This window comes from Stylophora pistillata, chromosome 2, assembly GCF_964205215.1.
Source record: "Stylophora pistillata chromosome 2, jaStyPist1.2, whole genome shotgun sequence".
Lineage (NCBI taxonomy): Eukaryota > Metazoa > Cnidaria > Anthozoa > Scleractinia > Pocilloporidae > Stylophora > Stylophora pistillata.
Genome location: NC_142520.1, coordinates 24,663,546 through 24,682,707, shown reverse-complemented (window position 1 = coordinate 24,682,707; position 19,162 = coordinate 24,663,546). Strand labels below are relative to the sequence as shown.

The window sequence follows — 19,162 nt, the reverse complement described above, 5'->3', positions numbered from 1 at the left end:
TATGGTCTTTTCGTTTTTGTCCAAAAGTCTTTTCGTGCAAGTCTGTTCATGTAATTGTTAATCAAATCTTTTCTCGAAGCAAATAAATAACTTCGAATTCAGCATCGTGAATTATGATAAATACACAGAGAATATGCTTATTTGGGGTTATTTTTGACTAAGTTTAATTTCTTTATCATGTTGGACTATTTTGTTGGTTATGTCGGACACTAGTCTTAGTGATGTTACACTTAGTTGTCTATCACACCTAATAGACGTTTAACAACAAGCCTAATATTCCCATTTGTTTCGTGCAAAATAATTTAAAAGCAGGCCTTTATTTTTGTCACTATTTTAATGAAATATATTGTGTTACAACTTCATTTAAAACGATGTGATAGCTTTTGTGAAATTAAGACTATTAGACAAATGGACCTAAGACTTAAGACAAAAAGACTTTGACGAAAAGAATCATGAATGAAAAGACCAGATATCTATGAAAGTAATGATATTGATATAGAAATGTATGTGTAAGGGCATGGTAGAATTGTGTCTTAACTAAAATTCAGATCTCTCATGTCCTTGACTTCAATCTACTTAATATATAATTATTTGTGACCTCTCACGCGAAAACGTTCCTAACGGTAGCCGTTCGAACTGTGAACGGAACGGCAAGCAAACAGGTGACGACCGGCTTGGAAAGCTGTTCGAAACGGATACTATGAACAGATGAACGGCTAATTAAAATTTTCGAACGGATGAGGTCAAACGGATGAACGGCTAGTGAAAAAATTCGAACGGACAAGGTCGAACAGGTGAACGGCTAATTAAAATTTTCGAACGGATGAACGGCTAATTAAAATTTTCGAACGGATGAGGTCGAACGGATGAACGGCTAATGAAAATTATCGAAGGGATGAACGGCTAATTTTTCGAACACTGAGATGAGCCTCACAGATGAGATCAAATGGTTAAACGGCTAAGCGGTCAAACAAGTGATGGCCTGTAGAAGTTATTTGAACAGATGGTTTCGTCAAAACGAATGCCGACACAGGCGTCCCAAGCTCTTGTCTTGAGCCAAAGCGAAGGATTATTTCATGAAAGCGTCACGCGTTGGGTGATGCGGTGTTAAGTAACGCGAGGTATTTGACGCAATCTGTGAAAAGTTAACTTGAAACGAGTCGAAACTCAATCGTTTGAATAACTCAACTTCGCTTTCGGCGCATTCAAATGGATTATAATTAATATTTGGAGCAACTTCAGAATACCCGTCCACATCATTTACATATATCAGGAGGCTTTGAAGAATGAGGTATAACACAATAGACACTATTCTTATTTAATGACATGTAAATTTTTATCATTGAATTCGACCGATTAAGATAAGGTACAACCAAGGAACTTGCATGCGAAAAGCATAGTTCTCAACTTCAATTCGGTTTTAAATTTCCATAATCCCAGCTTCCCTGTCACTCCATCAAAAATGAGTTGCCTTGGTAACTGCTAACAACTTGTGTCAATTACCGCCATTTCACACAATCATAGAATGGAGAATTCAACGAGAGAAGGTCTGGATTGCGATCACACCGAAAATGTTTCTACCATCGTTGCCAAAGTGCAAAGTGAACGGCTGATGAATTTTCTCGAACGGATAGCTCGAACCGTTCGAACGGACGATGAATATTCAAGAACGGATAGCTGGAGGCGTTCGAACGGATTATGAATATTCAAGAACGGATAGCTAGAGGTGTTCGAACAGATGATTAAGTTTCTTAAACGGATAGCTCGAACGGTTCGAACGGATGATGAATATTCAAGAACGGATAGCTTGAGTCGTTCAAACGGCATGCCAATCCAGTCGAATGGCCGATGAACGGCTGGTGAACGGCTATCCATTTAAAAACGGCTAACCGTTCGGAACGTTTTCCCGTGAGAGGTCACATTTATCTAATTACTTTGCAAACCCCTGGTAGAAGTGTCCATCTTGATGATAATGTAAATTTCTTTTTTTTTTATCTCAGTTCCTTCATCTTACATCCTAAATAAAATTATTCTAAATTTTTTTTTCTTATAAATAGTTCATATGTCGCAGTGTGTGTGTCCCTATTGTTCCTACTACTACATGTTGGTTGGATGAATTTACGGTATTTTCTTATAGTCGGGTACTGATTGACACTGGAAGTGGCGGTTCATCTGAATACATTGCTAAACTCAAAGAAGTATTATCAGACAGTCAATCCAGCATTCAAGAGGTTCTCATCACACACTGGCATCCAGATCACGTGGGAGGAATTGTTGATATCCTTAAGTCCATAGACAATTCAGGTACTGTACTCTTACACCTTTGGATCAGTATGCATATTCTCCATACTGTTCTCTATACATTTCCTAAGGTGCTGACAAGGAGAATTTGTACTCATTGATCATTTCTTTTATTCTCCTGACCTTAATGTGTGATTCAGGGATGATATTGTAAGGAGAAATTAGATGCTGGTCACTCTTAGGTGTTAAAAGGTTAACATGACCTGACAGTAACAGTGGCCAACAAGCCACAGACTGGTAGAAATTCAGTTTTGGCTAGTGGTTTTTTATTTACACCAGCCAGTTTAGCTTGTAAAAAAACTGAAATTGTTGTAACATCTAAGTTGTCACTAGCCACTTGGCTAGTAAGTTGAAAAGTAAAGTGCCAAGCCCTTTTTAAGTAGTACCCACATAAGGTATTATTGACCATTTCACTCCCGATTCTCCTTACTGTCTGCTGTACAATTTCTTTTATGTGATTTGGGAGAATTTGGTATTAGGTGAACTAATTATCCCCAAACTGAATTTTTTTTTTATTTTCATGAATTATCTGCTTGATTTTGTATTCATCTTGTCAAGAGAAATTCTGTCTTGGTCACTTATAGGGCTAAAAGAGTTGACCAGGAGTCTAATCTGACTAAAAGCTTTAGGGAGTCAAGACTATCATTGACTGATTAAAGTGTTCAATTGCTTCATGCAATAGTCCTGTTATCACCTGATTCTATGAACCAAACATTGAATAAATATTCATTAAAATACTATGTGACGGGATAAGTATTTCGTTCTCTCACATTTGTGATAATAATCTCACAAACAGGAAAAGAACTATGTGTATGTATTTTGAGTTGTCGCAATACAAAAACCTGATACATGATGGATGATAGAAAAAAAAATAATTCTAAGAGGAATCAATGAATCATTTCTGCTCTTACTAATACTTGCAGGTCATGTTAAGATTTCAAAGCTTCCACAAGAGGGTGTCACTGAAGAGATCAGTAGCAATACTGAGCATAGGTACAACTACCTTAAAGATGGGGAGGAAATTGTGACGGAAGGAGCAACACTAAAAGTTCTCCACACCCCTGGTCACACCACAGATCACATGATAGTCTATCTCAAAGAAGAAAATGCTGTCTTTTCAGGAGACTGTATCTTGGGTCAGGGCACTGCTGTAAGTACAGTGGAAGGGCCCAGAGAGGAAAATATTTGGCTCAAGGTCATGGTGTACAGACTGACTGTAGAAAGGACAGTGGGTCATGACTGAGAACCAAATATTTCTTGCACAGCCCAACCAAACCCAATCAATAAATCGTTCGTTCCCTGTCTGTTCCTCGGTTCGTCTTTGTCTTTAACGTTGGTTAGTAACTGACGTAGTGTGGTGATGGTTTTGTGGGCGACGCGGATATTGAAGGGTAGTAAGATGCGCGAGATGTTTTCAGACATGCCTTTTATGTATGGTATGGTTGCTGTAGTCGTAGGGGTTGCGGTGTCGTTTGTTTCGGTAGTGGTAGTGGGTCGGTGAGTGTTTCGTCGGATGAAGTCGTTGTTGTAGTTGTTCTTCGTAAAAAGAAGATCAATTGTTCCGACTGCCAAGCCTCCTACATGGGTGAGACTGGCAGAAACCTCACAACAAGACTGACTGAACACAGACGGGCGACGAGGAAAGGTGATGTCAGCAATCACATTGCTGAACACCATCGACTTACCAACCACAACATTGACTGGGACTCTGCGCAATGCCTAACCTACAGCACTGACTATTTTCAACGACTGACTCTGGAAAGCTGGTTTACTAACTTACAACAGACTCCCCTAAACAGATGTCAACAACTACCCGCCCCATACAAACGACTCATTCACGACATAAACATCACAAACGACCAAAAAAGAACAACCCAACTTTACCGACAGACCGAAACAGACGAATCACGACCGACTTACGTCACTTGAGTCTTACAGCCAATAACATCACGGCAAAACCAACCGATCATTTCACACGAACTGGAATAAGAACATTCTACTGACAACGATCAATTCACTTGACTCTGATGATGACTTCCGCAAAGGTTGTCGAAACGTCAGTCACTGCCACCGACAACAGTCCTTCTCAGGACTACACTCACCCGGACGATCAGACTACACTTTCACATGTTACCCCCGGGTTCAAACCATTTACTGCAATACAATATTTATCAATTGAAGAGAGATGGAAATAAATAAAGATATCATTTGGTGAGTTGTTAGTTGAGACAGCACCAAATTCTCTGAACTAACATTATAAGAATTGTATGACAGACAGTAAGGAGAATTTCCAATGAAATCTTCAGGGCTCGAAATTAATTTTTGGATCACTTACCCTTCGGGTTAGTAGACGTCTTTTTTACTAACCAAATTATAAAGTTTGGTATCCAAGTTCACAAGTTACAATATCTCAAATATTGAACATTTTGATAATAACAACTTGGAAAAATAAAGAGTGACTGAAATTGCATGGTGACCTTAAAAACATTGACAATTATGCACCTATTTTATTTCCCTCTCATTAATACCATGATTAGTCAAAAACAGTACATCTACAGCACATTCTGCAAAAAGAGTTTAAATTGATTAAACAACTTGAGTATTCTAAGTATTCCTCTAAGAGTACGGTCTACGTGCTCTTTGTCCTGAGGTCTACCAATGTTTAATTATGTTAAAAAAGTTTATTAACCATGTCGGGTTAGTTGGACACATTTTTAGTAACCAAAAGTTGAAAATTCTAACCATTGGTTAACAGGTTACCGTTACTTTTGAGTCCTGATCTTGGAAGGAAAGGTTGAAAGTTTATGGGGTGAAACAACTCTCTGGGTTAATGAGACTTCAACAAAAGAATGTTCAGTTTGGTGCTGGTGTTTATGATTGAAGTTTTGAAGTTACTGCTCTTTATTTTCAGCCATCATTTTGGTCAACTTGCTGATCTTTTTTGAATTATTTCAGGTATTTGAGGATCTTTACACTTACATGAAATCTTTAGAAGTGATCTTGAACTTGTCTCCATGTCTCATCTACCCTGGGCATGGTCCAGTTATAGAGGAAGGTGTGAATAAAATCAAGGAATATATTCAACACAGAAATACAAGAGAAAAACAGGTATGTGCTATCCATTTATTCAATTATGGTGCAGGGCATTGGAGCCTTTGAAAGTTTCAACTGAATTTGATTTCATTTCAATTTAGGTACACAGTGTCTGGGGGGGGATGGTGTTGTGGCCTATGGGTAGTGCACTCGACTCTGGATCAAGTTGTCTGGGCTCGAGCCCTAGCCAGGGACATTGTGTTGTGTTCTTAGGCCAGACACTTTACCTCTCTCCACCCATGTGTTCAAATGGATACCGGCAAATTTAAAGCTGGGGGTAACCCTGCTAGGGACTAGCATCCCATCCAGGAGGGAATAGAAACAATCCTAGTCACTTCATGCTACAGGAACAGGATTTAAGCCCCAGCCTGTTTGGCCATTTGGCTCGTTGACAGACTTCACCTTTACCTTTATACATGTACTGTCCATTTGTTTAATTTTATAACATAACCCAAGTAAGGCATGCACTCTGATTGGTCACTTCGGTGTCTACCATTTGCCTATGGGTGTACCCTTCTAGCTTTTGACATGAGCAAATGCAAAGGGTATTTTTCTGCGCGCGTTTGTTTTTTCCTGGTCACATAAGATTTTTAAGTAAAAGAAAACTCTTTTGCTACAATGCAACAATGTTAATATGTTATAAAACAAAATTAATGGTAAACGCCACAGTGTACACTATTGAGTTACGGATGCTCTCGGGAGGTGTGCTAAGCACTCAAGAAGCTAGAGTCGCTCGCATCTATCGCTTCACATGACTGATGCTTAGCAACCTCCCGCATGCTGTGGTGTTCACCATTAATTTTGTCAATTCAGGTGGGCATTAATTGAAACCTTTGAAAGTTTAAATTTAATTCAAATTCACTTTTATTAATTCAAATTAATATAGATTTATATGTGTGGAAGGTAATAAAGTCTTTAACCTCAAGGGGTGTTTTTTACATGCAACTTCTCCTTATGACTCCATACCTTATTAAGCAAACAGGCAATGAGAATATTCAAACTCATCAGGTACATGCAAAAGTTATCTTGATCCAACACCAAATTCTTGTACCTAAGTTACAAGGCAATGTCTAGCGGCCAGAGGGGAGAATTTACAAGTACATCTTGGGAATTGAAGGGTTCGCAAGCTTCTGTGGAAGTTTGCTTTTGAGAGCTTCAAGTTTTAAAGAAGCCCTGTGACATGCAGTTGTCCTTAAACAAAACTCCAAAACAATATGTGCTAGTTTATATCAATTTGCTGTTCATTTACAGCAGAAGTACCTCAGTTGAGTATAAGATACGTTGTTTTAAAGGCTGAAGAAAATCTGTTTTAAATAGGATTGTAGCTCTATAATCAAATGTGCAGTGTTTTGATTCTAGATACTTCAAGCCATAGGAGAAAAACCGGAAAATTCAGTAACTGCGATGGACATTGTAAAGAAAGTTTATGTTGTAAGTTTTGTCAAAATTGAGATTGAACTAATTTCTTTCATAATTACATACTTTGTATTGTAGCTGAGTTTGCAACAAAATCTATTTTACATTATTTGATATTCATGAGTGGTACAGTAGAGAGAAAGATAGAAGTAGAAGTTCAGTTTTGGCTAGTGGTTTTCAATTTCCATCAGCCAGTTTGGCTGCTAGAAAACAAACTGAAATTGTTGTAACATCCAAGGTGGGGTTGAGGGTTAAAATAATGATGATAAATAAATATTAAATAAATAAATAACAACTTTATTTAAGAGGGGGTAACACATGACAGTAATTCAACTGATGAATTATAGTGGCCCTCAAAAACAACTAAAGCAAATAATTCAAATTGAACATATAACATGATTAAGAATCTGAACTGGCCAGAGGCAAACCAGCTGGCTATGTACAAGCATTGCCAAGGATTTGAACTCGGAGCTACCTTGAAACAAATCCAGGTAGTGGTCGGGGCAGGAATCGAACCCAGGAGCAGTGGATTGTGAGTCCAACACGCTGACCACTTGACCACACTACCTCCTTGATCATAGTCAGTTTTTTCAAAGGTGTTCAATTAATTAGTTCTTACTTTATACAAATCCAATTAATTTACAAACTGATCACACTTTTCACACAGGAAACTCCTTGGTACCTTCACAAAGCAGCTGAAAACAATGTCAACCATCATCTAACCAAACTGGAAAAAGAAGGACAAGTTTGTGAGTCTTTTTTAAACACATTTAGCACATGATTGAATCTTTTTAGATGACTTGGATGTTAATTGAGACAATCTTCACACCTCTGTAGAAAGCAAACCTGTGAAAATTGAAAGTGTAAATGCTAGCAGTAATGAACTTTATAGTACATCTACTTAATACTTAGGGAGGCAGTGTGGTGTGTGGAGAGCTGGGCTGGAAGTTAACTTTTTAGTCCACTTGTAAAGTTTTGCTGGTAAGATTTTTTCTATCAGCAAACTGGTGAGGCAACTAGCAAATTAATTACCACTGGCACTGGTGCTCTTACTCAAAGAATACATTTGACATGGGTAATGAAAATGATAGCTCCAAAACCACAAGGAACAACAACAACACACGAATGCAGAGGTTTGGCACAGAGCCTCAATCAGTGTATACTGCTGACTAGTGAATCAAAATGCTCAGCATCCACTGCTTTATTTTCCTCAGATGTCATGTGTATAATTATTCTTGCATTTGAATAGCTTTCTCCAATTGTTTGGGAGACATGGATGATTCTAGCTCTCAAACGTTTGCTAGTGGATAATTATTTTCTCACTCACAGATGACCAAAATTACTCTCATTTTGTGAGTTTGCGAGTGTTAATTTCGAGCCTTGGAGAGGTTAGGGTGCTGGACAGTTTGTGTAATCTGGTGGTTCCCAGTTCAAGTCCTGGTCGTCAAGAGTTCAACTACTTGGCTGTGTTTTGTATAATTATAACCAACTGGGCTACCCCCAGCCAGTTGAGAGTTTTAACCGCTATGTTTAGTTACACTCTGGTTTTTCCAATTTATTACTTAATTAGTACATTATCACTTGAAATTTATTTTTAGGTTCAATTGATTCAAGCAGTGGGAAAAGATGGAAGAGTTCTCTGTAGTCCTGTTTCATTGAATTTAGAGTCAAATACAGAGAATGGCGAGTCTGCCTCTTGCCAAGTAGCATGTTAAAGATCAACTGCTGATTCAAGTAAACTCCTAATTTTACTTACTAATAGATCAGTTCTCAAGACCTGAAACTCCATGGTCTGTCAATTATTCAGGCCCTTGCCTCTCTTTTGACAGTAGAAGCAGACATGTATGACATTACAGTGACCATGGTCTGCGTCTTGTTGCTATAGAGCAAGGCAAACAAGTTTTGCTTTCATGACAAGGTAACAGCCAAAGATCTGGAACAAATGGACATCACATGTTGCAGCTGAGAAATGTTATACAAATAAGAGACCTTTCGAATTATATTGCTGAGACAAGGACTAAATTTTAAATTCAAACAGTCTCAGATCGCTAAAACTTTCAACGCTAGTGTTGACAGTAACTTAGTATTTGGGCAAATAGTATTTTCACCATCTATAGACACAGTTCTCTTGATAGATTTCTTCTTTGTACACACTTACACGTTCTAAATAGTCACGTAATTGAATAAATCTTGCATTCTGATTGGTTAACAAAGAGGTATTACAGCATGGAATTGCGAGTTAAAAATGTTTTGCAACTCTTATTTTTGTGCTCAAGCAAACAATATTATTGCTGTTTTCTTTTTTTCTTATTTTGTATTCAATTATGTGATTCAAGGAAGATCCATTACCTGACTCTTGAATTCCACACTAAATTATACTTGAAAACTCATGTTACCCTCATTGCTTTGTAATTTGTGCAGTAACGGTTTTCACATGGAATTCCCTCAACAGGTAATGAACTTTTCCTGTAGTATTATACTGTGTTCTGTAAAGTGTTTTTGTCTGTAAATTCCAGGAGACATTTTTGAAAAAAATCTCCTTAATAAGAAATGTACAAGTCAAACTAAGAGCAACAGGTGTACTTGAACATGTAAGAATAATAAAAGTACCAATTAGTTCAACTTATATCAATTGATAAATTTATAAGCCTCTTATAATTATATCAGAGGCAGTTCTTGTGCCGTTGAAGATGATATTACTTGTATTTAAAGAGATTGTAAAAAACCTATAAATTTTATAAAACTATAAATTTCACTAACACAAGATTCATTATCTCTTGTGGAATCCTGAAATTCCTAACCATTACTTTTCATGACTGGCACTTAGCTTCCATGAGTTCTTTTGCTTGCAAAGTCTGTGAGAATTCCATGAATTCCAGGGGCTTTCCATGAACTGCACCAACCCAGTATTAAGGACCTTAAGTAAACCACAACGGTGATGGTAACAAAATGTGGCAAAATAAAAGATTTGATGGGCAGAACAATTGCTTTAAAAACTGTGTATATTTCTTAGTCTATACCTCTGAATAACAACAAGAATGTGAAATCATCAATATTTGCGTAGTCTGAGAACAGAAACTGAGCCGCAAATTGTACAAGTTTTCATTTGAAACTTGATCTGGTCATGTACGCTTTGCTGAAGTTCAGGTGTGGTGCAGCAAGAGACAGTAAATGAATCCAGCCATTTGTGAAAATATCCATTTTTTAATTGACGTTTTCCTCTGACTGCTTATGGTCCTTGGTATAATTAAATTTTCAGTTGCCTGAATCAAACATGCATGTTAACAGTGTTCAGTTAACAACAATCAACGCAAAGTCAAAGTGCAACGAATCTTGTCCTTTGGTGATAGTGTTGTCTTGGGTTCCTCATAGTTCAAATCCTGTCCAGGAACCAGCTTAAACTTGAACGACTTCAGAAACCGTGACATGAGTACCTTGAACTCAAATTCGGCAAAGGTCTGACCGATACAATGCCGTGGGCCAAGTGAAAAAGGAATGTAGGCATAGTGTGAATGTCCTTCCTTTTCATCATTTAAGGTTGAAAATCGCTCAGGATTGAAGTTCTCAGGGTTGTCCCAATACTTGGGGCTGTTGTGTAAAGTAAACACGCCGATATTTATCAATGTTCCTGCTGGTATTCTGTGCCCCCCTAATTCACCAGCCTTATCCATTACGCGGGTGAAACCAGGGACACTGGGGTGAAGCCGAAGTGTTTCTTTCAGGGCAAGATCCATGTAACTTAGTTTGCCAAGGTCATCATACCAAACACATTGATGAGAGCCAAGGATATCATCAACCTCTTGCACTAACCTGTAACAAAGTTGAAAGGAATTTATCCCTGATTATTACTCAGGTCTCTACATTTTACAGAATGCTGTTAAAATGTAGTGGCATGATGAATGCATACTAGATTGAGAGGAGATTTATGTAACACTTTACTCACTTGTTTTCAACTTCAGGATTCTTTGCTATTTCAGCCAACATAAAGGACAAAGCTGCTGAAGTGGTTTCCTGGCCTGAAAAAGTGAATGAAAATATTGAATGATTTGCTTTGCAAGCACCATGTTTAGTAAAAGTAAGAAAGATAATGAAATTACCAAGTGACTTTTGAACATTTTGGCTAATAATTATATTGTTGGTGAAAGAGAAAGAATCTGAATGAGATCAAAACTGCTTTCTTTAAAAGGATGTTGTATTTAACTTTTTTTTACTCCATTATTTGAATTTGAAAGCTGTTCAAAGCATTCCCCACATTTCCTAAATTGTACATGTTATATTGTGAACACATGGTGGCCTCATAGTTAGTGCAGATCAATTGGTTCAGGTTAGAGCCCTGGCCTGAGGACGTTGTGTTGTGTTCTTACATGTAGGCAGGACACTTTATTGTCACAGTGCCTCTTTTCATTTAGGTGTTTGTTAAATGGGTACTAAAACAATGTTAATGCTGGGGGTAACCCTACGATGGACTAACATGGCATCTTGGGGGGGGGGGGAAGTACAAATACTCCTTGTTGCTTCATGGTACGGAAACCGGGGCTAAGTGCGGGCCTTATGGGTTACTTGGCTCATAAACAGACTTCACTTTAACATGTTATGCTATTGTCAGTGCTTGTTATACCTGCAATAAAAAATGTGATAAAATGATCCAACATCTCTTCATAGTCCAACTGAGTGTCTTCAGGAGCTGACTTCAGGATATAGGTGAGAATATCTGATGGAACATCATCACCATTCAGTATTGCCTTTCTTCTCTCATCTATGATCTTCTTGCCAGTATCCCGTAAAAAATGAACTGCTGCAATGACAGTGTTTTGATAGCCATAGGTTGTGAAGTCAATAGCATGAAGAGGATGGGATAAACACCAAATTGGAGCAACTAAACACTCTTTAATGGCTGCTGGGAACAAGGAATCAGAATCATTGACAGCATTTAGATCAATTCCAAATGCCACCTGAAAAAGAAAGAAAGTACATGCTTTATGCCATACATATGCAGAAAGGTCGCTAGTGTTATTGGTGCAACTCCAAAAGGATACTGAGTAGACTAGAAAAAAAGTTTTAAAATGGGTCAGCCATGGGCTGAGAAAATAACGATGTATCAGCACCAGCAAACAGGCCTTGTGTGGAAAGGGGGGGGAGGGGGGGAGGGTAATTCAGGTTCAATTTTGGCTGGGTGCAGTGTACATGCTGCTGGCCTTTCAGTGCCCCTACTCTATTACAGTCTATTCTGTGGCCAATTATAGACCCATCTTGGTTACATTTGGAAATAAGGTAAAAACTTTTTTGAATTTCCCCAATTTTAATTCCTTTCATGTTAATTTCCAGAATGTTTTACCCCATTCTAGTGTTAAGCAGTTGAAAATGCAATCCCATTATCGTCAATGCAGTTGTAAAATTGTGATCCCATTCAGTAGTAAATCCTCCATAGCCCAAAACGAGAAATAATCCACGCGGAAGGGGGGTAGGCACTCCAAATCTGGACAGTGAAAAGGAGGGTGCAGATAAAAAACGGTATGCTCACTATTCGTTATTGGGTAGAGTGCTGAGTGCATTTGTATCTCCTGAATGTCATTCATATCATTAAAATTAAATTGCACCTTAACTGCGAAATACACTCCTTACTTACCTTCCCTATTATATCCAAAGTTATCCGGTTAAACTCATCTGCCATTTTCACCTCAGTTTTACCATCAGCTAATTCAGTCAGTCTTGCCAAAAACACATCACAACTCAAGTTAAACTGTTCCATAAGCTGCTTTAAATACTTCCTGTGAAATGCAGGATTGATTGCTAGCCGTTTGGATTTCCATTTTCCATGATCAGTCTCAGAAACAAGACCTTTACCCATAAACCTCTCCTTAAAGAGGAAACCAAGCTGATCGTAAGACCAAGCATCTTTGGGGAGATTGGAGGTAATCAGCACTTTTTTGACTAATTCGACATCTGAAACGTAGGCAAACGGAATGTGAAAAATCCAGACGATTATGACAGGGCCGTACTCTTTGGAAAGAAACTTGAAAACTTCAAAGCCGTTGGTGAATCCATGCTGTTTTTTCAAGCGTTCGATTGTCTGTATGTTTCCTCGGAAAAATCCATCTCGTTTAGGACCTGGAATGTGATCAAGTGTCTTGTGTTTATGTTGCAGATAAACCACGAAGCAAAGAACAAGGGTAAATACAGTCATACACAAAGTTATAAAGATGAAATAGAGAACAGTGAAAACAAAGGACGCCATCTTGGTTTTCTGAAGAATCCTTCCCAACAGAAGTAGAGTGAGGAGAGTTATTCTCGTAATTTCAAACCGTTGAAAAAATGAAATAAAGTTGTCCAAAATAAGCTATGGGTCTATCACTGGATATTATAGGTCCTGGTTGCATTTATCAAGATAAAAGGAGCAAAATTCCTCACTTTGAGATCATAAAACAAAACGCAGGCCAAAAACCAGCAATGCAACTACTCCTGCATAGTAAAAGATTTGGCAACTCGCCCCAGTGCCTTTGCGTCAAGCAATATGGCGAATGGCGAGCTATACCTATTCATTCGGGTTTAGTGAAGACGACGTTAAGAGACTTTACACCAAAGTAATTGGCAGAAAGAATAAAATCGATACACATTTAACTCTTTTTGGGCAAAGGGAGGCGTTCTCTTTTTCAGCGATCTCCATTTGTGGACACATCGGTACAAGGAAGTCATTTGTTGTGCAGACTTTGCTGAGAGACCAGTTTGCAGAGTATGGCAGAACTCGACGAGATCTCGCGCGTGCAGAGCCATTTTTTGCCGCGTGCACCGCGTGCAATGTGACCGAAAACTCACGCGTGCAACCCAGCGCACAGGTTACTCAGGCTCACTGTTTGTGTCACGTACAAAGGGTTAAAAAAAGAGAACATATGGGGCGAAGTTTAGGTCTGGAAATTTGCTTGAAAATGGATATAAAAATCAATGAAACTTACCATGGGGTGATTTTCTGTTGTCCTTCAAATGGACACGAAGTTTTGGGAAAAATGCTCTTCTTTATGAAGGAAAAGTGAAGAAGAGTATTTTTCCCGAAACTTCGTGTACATATAAAGTACAACAACAAATCACCACATGGTAAGTTTCATTGATTTTTATTTCCATTTTCAAGAAAATTTCCAGACCTTAACTTCGCCCCATATGTTCTATTTAACCATGTGTACGTGACACAAACAGTGAGCCTGGGTAACCTTTGCCCAGCGTGCATGGTGATGCAGTGGTTGCAGTTATGTGCCCCGTTGGCTCGCTAAGCGTTGAGCTTAAAGAGAATCTAGCAATGAAGTTAATTTTCCTCACTCAAAGCAGTCTTTGAAAAATTCGAACACCTTTTTATGCAACCGAATGTAACGCGATTTACAGCTGTTGGAATTCAATCGTCAATGGAGCGTTCGAGGCTGCGCATACCTAAGTGACAACCTCTGGGGGACTGAGACTAGGCGGATTGACAGGTCACTGACAGACATTTGTTTCTGTTTATATCACAAATATCGCCAAATTTATAACTAAGACTTCAAAAGAGATAAAACTGAGTGCTAAATAAATATTATCAACTTTACTGTAACTTGCGTCTCTTTCAATCACAGCAAACATACAGTTTCTTGGCTGCACGAAAATGAACGTACAAAACAATAAAAAAAAAGGTTCTGCTTCAGTTGGTTTCAACTTAACATGAAGCGGTATTCCTCAACATCCTTTATTCTTTCCATTGCATCTGGGTGTTACTTTACAATTCTATCAAAATCCTCCTCTGTAAAATGATTTCCTCGGATGTCCACCATTCTTTTACGGTAGCTATATATTTCAATAGTTCAATTACACAGTTTACTGAAAGGGCTTCTCTATTTCCTGCTACATTGATAAGGGTGAGACATCCATGTGTTTTAAAATGGGAGTTTATGTAAGCTTCCCTGGCTATCTCGTGGCAGTCCTGTAGAAGAAAAAATTTCAGAAGTGGGCACTTTGAGGGAAGCTGATTGAAGAGCAAGTCTGTAACTCTACAATGACTTAATTCCAAAAATTGTAAATGGCCGATGTTCAATGTTTGCGTAAAATCTGGAACAATTATTCTTCTTGAATAACCAATCCACGGCACTATAAGAACGTCATTTTTCTTGCAACGGCGTAAAATTGAACATAGTTTTTCCCTCTCTAGAAAACAGCATTCACTCAGCATAATTTCTCTACTCCCTGGATAAATATATTTGTCCAGAATATCTAACGTGAGTCTTCGTTGAAAGTCAAAGTCAACTTTTCGTCATACAGCGCTGCTATGGACAACATCATACCACCTTTTGTATTGCACTCGATGTTGCACTCAGCTATGAGTGGCTCTGAGGCAGTTGTCGAGTCATATTACTCTGTGATGAAGGCATAAAAAAATGGAAGGAGGACAATTAAATGACACGCTTGTGAAAAGAACAAATGTTGATTGGTGTTTTCCAATGCCAGTGCAGTGTGAAGAAACAGTTAAAGATGTGGCTACCCTTTATTTAGATGGAGATAAAGATGCTGGACTTCCACGTCATCGAATGCCTGTATTCTTCGATGAAAGAGGTCGTGCTTTAAACAAGTATGCACACCGAAGCAAAGTACTTGACCGATTAGCTGCAAGAACAGATATTTATGTTCTTAGTGAGAAAGATCGACGCTTAAAACGAAATGAAATTCTTAGAAACATTGAGTAAACTTAGAAATGTTAAATAGCATCGTTGTTTCAAAATATTATGTACTTAATTGCAGTGGTTGTTTGCGCCTTTAAAGGCTAAAGCTAGACGTTGCATGTCGAAGTACTGTTGACATCTCTGTGAAATTAATATCTAGATTTTCTTTGCGTCAATACTGTCATCCTTAACAAGGTCTCTTAAATTGTAAACGATTTTGATGCATCCTTGAGTAACAGTGTAGGTAAAAGACACTAAGGCTGAGACTGATCGCCTTTTGTAGTAGTTTTACTCCAAAAATGGGAAAAACAAGTATTCTCCTACACTACTAGGAGCTACTGAGCAAAATTAATTCTAGTGATCTGAACAGTATTAGGTGCCAAGACACGATGAAAATAGTTTTTAAGACAATTCAGTGCGAAACAATGCCGAAGTACATACGTGGTATTTTCCAAAGGAGGAGTACTGGATACAAACTACGAGGATCAAGGAAACTTGTTATCCCATAATTATGCCAATACAACCACTTATGGTCTTCACTCCTTCAGATACAATTCTCAGTGCAAACATGTGGAACAAACTAACAGAGGACCTGAGGTCAGTGACGTCTTTGAATGAGTTTAGAACTAAAAGATGTCAAATTTCTTTCGAACATTAATTTTCCTTCGAACATAAATGCAATTGTTACTTATGTAAATAGTATTGTAATGTACTGTATATAATATACGATTCTATTTGTTTTTATATTTTTTATTTACTTACTTATTTATTTATCTATTTACTTACCTAATTTTTTCTTTTTCTCTTTCTCGGAGAAATTAGCTATACAGCTCAGTACTCGTGTAAATCGGAGGTGAAATAAAGATGATGTATGCATGTATATGTATGTAAATGTATGTATGTAACGAGTCAATTCGCCAACGCTACAACACCCCTTTCTGAGTGATCCAATATTTGCTCGGGAAGCAAGATATCAGAAGAAAATGTTTGATTTACATCCTGTGAGAGAGGTAGGTGAAACGGGCAAACATGCTCCTCTGTCAAGATGTTGGATGAAAATGTGTATCGTTTAATCGGTCTCTTTAGAACTACGCTACACAGTAAGGTTCTTCAAGTCACTGAAAGCCTTCCCAATCTTTTTTATATTCTTCAAGCTACAAAATTAGGTGAACTAGACACCAAATCATAGCGACCAAGGGCGACCGAAGACAAACAGTGCAATTCTCGATGTCTACTTCCAAACAAACAAAATCCTAAATCCGGATTAAAGTTTTTCACGTTCAGACGATTCAAGGTGTTTTTTAATCCACCTTGGAAAAACGTGCGATCCAATAAAAATTCAGTCAAAGGCGTATGTACCTATTATTATTAATTATTTCATAGTGAATAATTGTTTTGTTAGGTCCAAAGAATTTCCAAATGGACAGACTAATGACCATATTTTGCAGTATTGTGGAGGATAAAGTCACTCCAACCGCTAACATCCTTTTCAGATATCATCCCTTGTGTCACTAAATCTCTTGACGCAAATCACAGCAGATGATCAGATAGATTGTCCTAAATACAAATGCCTCGTGAGCTTCTACACCATCTTACAAACTGCTAGACAACTCGAGTTTGATATTGTACAGTATCTCTACGACTTTGTGTGACAGACCCCTCTTGTCTAATACCTTTGTTAGTAGAATTTGAAGACAAGTTAAGAGATTGGCTAATTATTTTTTTCCTGCGAAAAACCAGAAGCGGTAGTTAACAATTATTCCACAAGCGCGCGTTGGATATGAGATGATAGATAGCCGACTCGGCGCCTCGTTGGCTATAGTCATCTCATATCCAACAAGCGCGAGCGGAATAATTGTTTTATTAAAAACGTTAAATTAAATTATTAAATTTTATTAAATTTTTAGCTCCCTTTTAATTTTAAGCTGACACGTACGCTTGCCATATTTGTAGATTATGGTATATTGGCTGATATACCATAATGGCTAAGCCAATAAAAATTGTTGAATTGCATTATCCAATGATCTAGTTTTTAAAAATGAGCATTATCCGGTAAGTATTGACATTAAATGTATGCATCATCCGCGTTTTAAGTTCTTCCTTTCACCAGATTTAATAGGCTATGAACTCTGCTTCATAAATGAACCCGCATTCCACTCCTTAAGTTCAGTCTTTGTTCCTTGAGGAAGGAGCGAGGTATCATTTTCCGACCAGCGGCTCATCATTGAGCCCTCGTAGATATTAATTGTCATAGTCATTAATGAATGATGGAACAGAGAATTAACCCTGAAGTGTAAATTAAAGTGCTAAATGAAACCCATAAAAAACTCTCTGAGCGTTAGCCCTAGTGAAGGTTGCTTAGTAGGAAGAGCAACGGTAGATCTAATTCGGAGGTCGTGGGTTCGATTCCAACACCGAGGTCACAAGATCATTTTCTTTATATCGTGTAGTTCCCTGATACCCTTCACTAGGGCTAACGCTCAGTGGGTTTTTCATGGGTTTCATTTACCACTTTAATTTACGCTTCGGAGTTAATTCTCAACCACAATTTCGACTATATATAGTTCTTCAAAAATCATTTTACCAGCCTGCATTTAAAATAGTGGTTCATAGAAACCTTTTAAGATGTTTTGATGTCATTTGTACCACTGAAGACAAAATAAACATAATATAAGGAAAATTTTGCTGCAACTAACTCCTCCACTTGAATATTCTCTACAATCGAGTTTTTTAAAAGTTAAAACCTCAGCAAATGTTTTCATTAGCATAAGAATGTATCCATAATCACGGTAGAAATAACTCATTTATTCTAGAGATGAGAAAAGTACTTTCCACTATGTTGATCTATTCTGTTGGAGCTTTTAAGTTTCTTCCACACAATTTCTTTGTGATGATTATTCATATATTATGTTATATTCAAGATAATATTAAACTAATCACTCGAGTCAATAATACAATGAGGTCTCGTATTTTCGAGTCCTAGGACCCAAGTCGTGTCTCTGGGAGTAAACTTGTAGATTCGAGGTAATAGACTTCCTCTGAAATAGTAAGCTGCCAAATCATCAGAGAAGAAAGGCATTTCCTTAGCGTGTGAACAAGCTGCTTAATAAGAAACCCGAGTATGTGCTAGGGCTGCTAGTTCATCTCTCCGGGGCCCTTTCAAGTCGTTTCGGTCGTATTGCGCTAAACGTAGCCCAATTAGTGAGTCTGTTTTGCTCTCAGCAAAAAAGTTAAAAATGTTGAAGGAGGTCTTGTATTTGGAACATCAGCTGGTTGAAGGTCACCCAAGAAACTGTGAGAAATTTTCCCTCTTAAACGACCAGTCGACCAATAATATCGTTCTCTAAGTACTTACAGTTTTCGGCCTTTGAATTTTGGGAGGCGGTGAATACGAGCCACTCACTGAAACATCAAGAAAAATGTGAACTAGGTAAAACTGATACAATCAGATGACGTATCTCTGACAACTAGGGTGGAAAGCGTTAATCCCGTCCTCTCTAAATTGTCAAAGAAAATAACAAACAAATAAAAAACTAAAGAACCATCACCTATTGTTATGACTCACCAGGGTCCGGTGTGGGAGCTTGTCTCTGTGGAAATACTACAGGGAGTGGCCATAAACCTCCTCCAGCTACTGGCTGCACCACTTTGACAGGCTTAGCCGGATGGACTGGCGGATG

General features: G+C 38.0%; 2 protein-coding genes across 3 annotated transcripts in view; one reads left to right on the top strand and one right to left on the bottom strand.

Moving 5' to 3' along the window:
- The window catches only part of LOC111333738 (endoribonuclease LACTB2), a 149,127-nt gene that overhangs the window by 1,081 nt on the left and 128,884 nt on the right, over positions 1 to 19,162 (top strand). The window contains exons 2-7 of one of the 2 annotated variants that reach the window (XM_022939369.2): positions 2,138 to 2,304; positions 3,225 to 3,451; positions 5,257 to 5,409; positions 6,754 to 6,825; positions 7,478 to 7,559; positions 8,409 to 9,436. In XM_022939369.2, the coding sequence (XP_022795104.1) occupies positions 2,138 to 2,304; positions 3,225 to 3,451; positions 5,257 to 5,409; positions 6,754 to 6,825; positions 7,478 to 7,559; positions 8,409 to 8,455 (748 nt within the window). In that variant the 3' untranslated portion in view covers positions 8,456 to 9,436. Of the gene's footprint in view, positions 1 to 2,137; positions 2,305 to 3,224; positions 3,452 to 5,256; positions 5,410 to 6,753; positions 6,826 to 7,477; positions 7,560 to 8,408; positions 9,437 to 19,162 lie in introns of those variants that run through there. The other variant, XM_088751413.1, reaches the window with a different exon arrangement.
- Positions 8,934 to 13,240, bottom strand: LOC148737988 (cholesterol 24-hydroxylase-like). Its single transcript, XM_088751400.1, has 4 exons — positions 12,437 to 13,240; positions 11,429 to 11,762; positions 10,754 to 10,826; positions 8,934 to 10,620 (listed from the first exon to the last, which is right to left on the bottom strand). Exons 1-4 carry the CDS (start codon positions 13,043 to 13,045, stop codon positions 10,116 to 10,118), a joined length of 1,521 nt encoding a protein of 506 aa, XP_088607526.1. The 5' UTR covers positions 13,046 to 13,240; the 3' UTR covers positions 8,934 to 10,115.

What these genes read in the sequence shown, in the direction of transcription:
- LOC148737988 (XM_088751400.1), bottom strand. Translation starts at nt 13,045, where the DNA reads ATGGCGTCCTTTGTTTTCACTGTTCTCTATTTCATCTTTATAACTTTG. An exon ending in CTTTGGATATAATAGGGAAG is followed by an intron (nt 11,763 to 12,436) that starts GTAAGTAAGGAG and finishes TTTCTTTTTCAG; the next exon opens with GTGGCATTTGGAATTGATCT. An exon ending in AATCCTGAAGTTGAAAACAA is followed by an intron (nt 10,621 to 10,753) that starts GTGAGTAAAGTG and finishes ACTTTGTTACAG; the next exon opens with GTTAGTGCAAGAGGTTGATG.